The following is a 7404-nucleotide window of genomic DNA, read 5'->3' on the forward strand; positions in this document are numbered from 1 at the left end:
TTGTAAACAATGTTTGAATGACTATAAAATATAAAAATACTTAACTTATTTCTGTATTACGGTTACAATGAGTGTTTAATATTTAAATATACTTAATCTATTTATAATTTAGAAATGAGATTTGAAGGATAAATGTGAATAACTTAATTTTAATGGGCAAAATTGAAAAAGGTAATATAAAACATGAAAGTGAATTGATGCTATAAAAATCGAAATTGTTATTAATAGTCATCGCTTTCGAGGAGTCAGATTTTCGTGCTAGTGTAGAGTAGAGTCTAGTGATGGCAGAAGTGTCTTAAAACTGAATATAAAATAAAATAATTAAATAACACTAGTATTTTACAGTCACTAGTATTTTACCCAAAGGTAAGCAATATTTCTGTCGGCCTTGAGTTTCCGTGCCCGCTTCAACAGCAGGTTATTTGCCGGGATGAGGTGATCGGTCACGAACAGGTTTAGGGCTCGACCGGTGAGGTCTATGCCAGGCCTGTCTCACTCCCCGTGTAGGTATCGAAATCGTAAGTACGCGCGGCGGCCTCTACACAGTAGGCTAGAAGTAGGGACTCAAGCGAGCAGTGACGCACGCGCGAGTTTTTTTCAGGAGCCCTATTACAAAAATCGAAACACGTAGTTTCGGTCCGAAACGAAAGAACGACGAACTTCGATCAAAATCCTATTACCAAAGTAGGTACTGAAGTGCAAGACGATGTTAAAAAAATGTTATCAGTGAGACACATGTATGTTAAAAACGACAATAATTTGCTTTTTGTAAAAGAAGGTGGAACAACTGTTTGTGGCTACAAAATTTTAGAGAAATATGCAAAAGCAAGTGGTGCCAAAAACTATAAAACTCTTACATCAACGCGCTTGCGAAAACATCTAGCAACGATGACCCATCTATTTACAACGACTGAATTAGAGCTCGAAAAACTAGCTACATTTACCGGGTCACACCCTGAGTGTACACAAAAACAATTACAGGTTACCCAGCTACGTTTATCAAACTGCAAAAATTTCAAAACTTTTACTATTGATGGAAGATGGAAAAGCGGATGAATATCAAGAAAAAACTTTAGATGAGATAGAATTGAACATGGACGAAGAAATGATAGGATTAGAAGAAGCAGGTCCGTCGCAAAATATTAACCTGGATAGACACGAGCAAGTTGCTTCAACTTCCCAAGTACTTACTTACAACACATCTGCAAAAAAAAGAGGACACTTGTACCTTGGACAAATGAACAAAAAAACGCTGTAACCAAATATTTTAAAGACCACATTAAGTATAAAAAGCTCCAAAACGATCTGAATGCGACCAATTAAAAAATAAACATCTACACTTCTTCACAATAAGGACTGGCATAAAATTAAAGTCTATATACAAAATATTTATTCGAAACGATAAATTGATAGGGTCCAACGATTCCAATAACCACACCTTAATTGTTATTCCTGAATTTCCATACATATTAGTAGAAGGTGTTCGATACCGCCCGATACAACAACCGTACCAGGAGATCACAGCTAAAGAATACCTCTGCTCTGAAAATAAACTCGTTCAATATGCGGAGGAAACCTGTATCGAGCAACTCATGAAGTACCACCATAACCTATCACGCTGTTCATCACGCCAGGTAGAGTCTGAAAACCTGAAAATCGAAAGAATCGCCCCAAATAGTTGGATAGTATACTCCAAATATTACAAACTCATATCTCAAACTTGTGACAATGAAGATTCAAAGGAGCGTATACGGGGAACATACATTATAACCATAGGAGAACAATGCGATGTCTCCATAGACTCTATCCAAATCCAAAACCGGCGTTCTTACTCTCTACAAACGAGTTATATGCCTATACCCATTATTAACTTACTTGATTTACAGGAACAAATCTCAAATGCCGCAGATATAGAACCTGTAGATTTAAAAGGAATCAGATTGGATGATATTCAACATTTGAACTAAATATATACATAAAATACTGAAGAAAAGTGTAACCAGTGTGAAAAGTGAAATAAGTGAATCAAATAGTGTCGCTTATTACTCGTTGTACGCGATCGTCATCTTATTGTCACTAATTTTCACTATGTATAAGTATTCCTCTGTAATAAAAACGAAGCTTTGTAGGAAACAGGATAATCATTCGGCAGAAACTGAAAACAATCAGCACACACACACATCAGGAGGAAAATAGGGTTAATCAGAAGCCCTCATTATAAATGGGTTAACTCCATTATTCTCAATAATTATAGTATATTAATATATATGTAAGAATTCGTTAAAAGAACCTTTGAAGTTCTCGAAAAGCTGCATTTCCGATAACTTCGGTCCAAGGGGGGAGAAGTTATATATCCTATCCCATAGTGCAACAGAGACTTAAGCTCTTACGCTGCGGTAGAGCCTAACGCAGCACTTCTCTTATCAGTCGGCCCTTGCGGGCGACTAGTTATAATAACAGTAGTTGGTAAGATAGTTTTAAGTTACATTCTGCATTTATATTTTAGTTATTAAAATCAGTCTTGCATCAAACTCTGTAAGCTCGGGTCGTAAATAATAAACTCTTATTTCGATTCTAAAATATTAATTTTAATTTCTTTTTTAAAAACCCAATCGCTCGCTCCCGAAATCTAACTAGGTATTACTTAATGTGAAAGTTACAAACAAACAAGAATAACAAACACAGCAAACAAATCAATCTAAAACTAATCATACAATCAAACATAACATTACATCTATATTTTAATTAACAACACATAACAATGAAGTATGTAAACATGAAATATTGTAATTTTATTTGTTAACAATAATATTAATGAAAATTTAATAAAAATTGTTCTAAGAACCAAGTAGTATAGCGGTCTCATCTGTGGTATTAGTGAGACTCTCCAGGTGGTCACAAATTTCACTATTCTGCCAAATAAATGAGTCATGAGTATTTCCACCATATGAGGCATCTATACTAATTATTTTGCAATTTGCTTCACATATCTAAAATAGATTACAAATAATAAATATATTATTGTAAAATGTATAAAAAAATTGTATGTTATGCTAGATAGCTCACCACTTGACAATTAATGGAGTGAAAATGTTTTCTATTAAAAAAACGCTCATTTTCTTGTGGCCTCACAATAGCTATATGAGTACAGTCATTGCATCCACATATGCCAAGAAACCCATATTTTTCATTAAAAACTGAAATCAAAAATGCAATTTTACTAATGAAATTTCGTTTAAAAATATGATAAATTCTCAAGCACATCACTCTTTGTGGGAGAATCATATTATTAACTGTCAAATTATTTATAAGTAAAACGACACCTTTCTTTTATAAAATTTCGTTCCTGTCTGTTTTGGGGAAATTTAATATATTATGTCCTTAATGTGGATGAACTATTAAGTGCCTCGGTTACTTGTTTGAGGCACTTTGACACAGTTGGCTGTGCCATAGGGCCATTCATATTTAGTCCCACTGCTCCCTGATAGCTCCCTCTCCCATAAAATGCAAGGGCAGTAAGGATCTGTAAGTATAAATTGTTTCTGGTTGGAATATTGACACAGAAATATTATGACCTGTGGACAATTTTCAATAGAAAAGCTTTTAAACAAAATGTAATTAGAAGAAAAGTTCTGTGGTTGCTAGAAGAAGCAATTTTGATGAAAATATATAAGCAAAGATTTTTAGTAGTTTCAATTAGAATGATATTGTTTTTATAGATCTTTATCTTTTAATATAAAACTGAATATGTCACTTAATGTGATTAAATGGGCCTTAGAAATTTTGACAATTTAAATAGTAGAATCGTGTAGAAAGTATTTGATATTTATTTGTACCCAAAAATAAAGGAAAAACCTAAGCGGTATGTAAATTAAAATGTTTATAAAATATCAAAATAACATATTAAATATATAAATATTAAAAATAACAGTGGCTGTTAGACAATACCTACCAATAAATTAATTTTTTACAATTAGGATTTAACTATCGAGTTCCTATGTATCTAATATAATAATATAATTTACCTTGATTAAGGGATCAATCCCTCTCGAATTTTTATTAAGAGGCATTCAAATTCAAATATTTTTATTCAAAATAGGATGTGAAATCACTTATTGAAAGTCAAAATAAAAACTACAAGCAGTATTGTTCACTTGTTTCAATTACGTTTTTATTTATTTATTTATACATAATTTTTTTAAAGTTGAAATACAGAGCTTCGCCGCCTCGAGGTCAGATTGAACTTTGGTTATTGTCTTTGATTTATTTTCAATTTGAACAAACCTGTCCTCTAAAGCCGAGAACATCATATCTAATTCATCCCAACGGGTATTGAGATTTGAAATACCCGTTAAGCATATCTGTAACTCCTTATATAAGCCGCTTAGATCGGATTGTTGTACTTGCACCAAAATCGATTCGGAGGTATTTTATTTCTTGTAGCGCCTTGGCGAAACCCTGTTGGCTCAGTAGTCTCATCAGAAGATGGATGTGGATGCCGGCTAGATTATGGGTACCACAACGGCGCCTATTTCTGCCATGCAGCAGTAATGTGTAAACATTACAGTGTTTCAATCCGAAGGGCGCCGTAGCTATATATATAAGTCTGCTCTCTTATGCACGTTTTTACGGTTGGTCGGGGTAATCGAACTCCGTGCTACTCTTGCAGGAGTAGGTTGCAGTGATGGCGGAGTCGCAGCTGTTAATGAAGAATTCCTCTTTTGGGGAGTCGTCACATTAATTTTTTCTATTTGTTGATTGGAGTTGCGTATTTCAGCAAGTTCCGCACTCAATTTTATCTGAAATTTTACAAGATCGTTTTTCATATTCAACATATCCTTCAAAATTCGTGTAACATCAACATGGTCAAACAAAACCGGTGGCAACCGGTTTAAGTCCTTGGCAACAAAGTTAGGCTGCGCATCGGGGTCTACTTAATAACATCCGTGATATTCCGTTTTTTCTTGTCATCTTCTTTACGCTGCACATGTCTCACTTTATCACCACACGATTTATACAGAATACTTTTTCCATCTACAATTACTGTGTCTGTAAAATTACTCCACTAGCAGAAATCGCACACCACACTGTTGTTTTTTGTGTCGGATTTGAGTCTGACCAGTATCGTATGTTTTGTTTATTGACATACCCCTCCAGGTGAAAATGCGCTTCGTCACTAAAATAATACTGCCTTATCGCGTCTACGCGGACTTCTATGTCCCAAAACGATGGATAATCGTTTTGACATAAATTTCTCTCGCTAAGTAATCTCCTTCTTTTAATTTTTGCACAATTTGCAATTTGTATGCGTGGAAGTTGAGTTGAAACTTCAATATTTTATGTACTGTGGTTTTTTTAGGCCAGTAACAGCTACTAACTTCCTAACGGACTTCCGTGGATTTGTGAGAATTTCTTCTCGAACTGTGTTGACGTTTTGAGGTGTGGCCACAGTAGTTGATGGACGCGGTGGATAAATGTTTAATTTCGTGCCCGTTTTCCTGAACCTCTGTTGCCCACGATGAAATTAGTTGGGGGTAATTTTGAAATGTAAATTAAATCGCCGCCTAGCCCCAACTAGAGAATCACCACTCTTAAAATAGTCTTCCACAGCCTTTCACTAAGAGGGAAGATACTAGAGACTAAAGAGACACGACCAATCTGAATCTAACCAATGTGACACTTTGTTCAACTCGTTTACTTTAAGAACAGAAGCCCGTTTTGCTGCTGCTGTAAAAGAAAAGGTCATGCAATAGAAAATTTTATTATACGACAATTTAAAGATAATAACAACATCGCTTTGACAAACCAATCGGACTTTGTCACTAATGATACTCCAATCGTGATAATTCAGAACCACGCCAGCTATGCACCAATGAAAACGATGATCAATAATAGCTTACCCATTTAAACTTGTATTGGGTTACGCGAAGGTGTCATACAATGCCCTACAGTCAAAATTTGAAAAACTACAGACAGCTACTGCAACACCAACCAGCCCCAAAACGAAGTGAATTAAAAACTCCCATGAATCTGATTTTCTCAAGGCTATACAGCCAGACGGTTATCCAGCCCCAAAACGGAACCCTAAAGTCAAATGCTCTGCATCCAATTTGTGACAAGAAAGGTCTTTGTCCACTAAGATTGAAATTTGAAAAGATCCATTGATGGATCTTTTTCCACTTTGATCCATTAATCAAGACTGTTGTACATAATGGATTTTTATGCACAAAAGAGAGTCAAAAAAATCCATTGCAAATGTAAGGTAGGTGATATACAAAACTCATTATTGAAATATTGGAACACTAGAAACCTCTACCAGATTAACTAGTCTGGCCATATACAAAATATTAAACATGTCAGTCCTGCCAATGTCTAGCAAATTACATTTTCCGGATTTTTCTAGCGTAATTAATCTAATTATTGAAAATAATGGCAACAGAATTTCAAATGATAAAAAAAGGTAAAACAGTATTTAGCGGTGGTTTTAAATACCACAAAAAAACCAGCTACAAAAATCAAGCAGTTTTATGGCGCTGCCGATATTGGAAGTCCAAACTTTGTACTGGGACGTTGACAATCAAAGAGGTATTTAAACAATGATATTATATACAATAAAGAGGTAGATATCGCACTAGCGCGCGCAAAATGTTGCAGACAAATTCAGACAATTGTCGTAATTTCATAATAGTCGGCTAATAGCAGCGAACTAAGCCGCACGTTTTCGTGGCGTGACAATAATAATCTAAAATGCCAACCTGTGTCTTACGAAAATGTAAAAACTATGTTTGCAAGATATATAAGAGTGAAGGTATTTCATACCATACGAAATTATATAAAAGAACTTCGTATTTGTATTTTATCACGATTTTATTTTTTATTTACAAATAAATTTCGAATTATTAACGTGGTGGTTCGAGCAAGATAGAGAATATGATGTCTGAACTGCAGCGCGACAAGGCCTATTAGTATGTGTCATAGATTAATCAACCAGAAGTGAAATCGTAGGCAGAATACATAGCGTTCGTAACCGCTTGATTGCGAATCTTGAGTTTTCTAGTTAGTTAGGGAGCGTCTTTCTTAAATAATATTATGATGATTATAATAAGTTCTGGCTTTCAAAGCCTTATAATAAAGGCGGTATAGAATGAGATTAGTAATAGCAGGCTATTTCATATTTTATTAGTACTTAATCTTGGAATGTATGTACCAGGAGGTCTACTCGCAAAATCGACAACGACACATTTGGAACGATACGATAATACTCCGAATATACCGCAACTACCCTGTTTGCTGCGGGATGATCGAGGTAGTAGATATATTTTAGGACAATTTAGGAAATGATGTAAAAAAGGCGTTGTTGCAGTGAATGTAATACGAAATTTAATATTTTTTAATAAACAAGTG

The 7404-nt window shown here is 34.7% G+C and overlaps 1 protein-coding gene across 1 annotated transcript; it reads right to left on the reverse strand.

Moving 5' to 3' along the window:
* Positions 1 to 2716: 2716 nt before the first annotated feature.
* LOC126973444 (putative nuclease HARBI1) lies at positions 2717 to 3716 on the reverse strand. The gene is made up of 3 exons (XM_050820712.1): positions 3376 to 3716; positions 3067 to 3197; positions 2717 to 2990 (listed from the first exon to the last, which is right to left on the reverse strand). The coding sequence occupies exons 1-3, from the start codon at positions 3461 to 3463 to the stop codon at positions 2838 to 2840; spliced, it is 372 nt and encodes a 123-aa protein (XP_050676669.1). The 5' UTR covers positions 3464 to 3716; the 3' UTR covers positions 2717 to 2837.
* Positions 3717 to 7404: the final 3688 nt, after the last annotated feature.

The sequence above is a fragment of the Leptidea sinapis genome, chromosome 2 (genome assembly GCF_905404315.1).
Source record: "Leptidea sinapis chromosome 2, ilLepSina1.1, whole genome shotgun sequence".
In the NCBI taxonomy this organism is placed as follows: Eukaryota; Metazoa; Arthropoda; class Insecta; order Lepidoptera; family Pieridae; genus Leptidea; species Leptidea sinapis.

What these genes read in the sequence shown, in the direction of transcription:
- LOC126973444 (XM_050820712.1), bottom strand. Translation starts at nt 3,463, where the DNA reads ATGAATGGCCCTATGGCACAGCCAACTGTGTCAAAGTGCCTCAAACAA. An exon ending in TTCATCCACATTAAGGACAT is followed by an intron (nt 3,198 to 3,375) that starts AATATATTAAAT and finishes TTTTGATTTCAG; the next exon opens with TTTTTAATGAAAAATATGGG. An exon ending in ACTCCATTAATTGTCAAGTG is followed by an intron (nt 2,991 to 3,066) that starts GTGAGCTATCTA and finishes AATCTATTTTAG; the next exon opens with ATATGTGAAGCAAATTGCAA.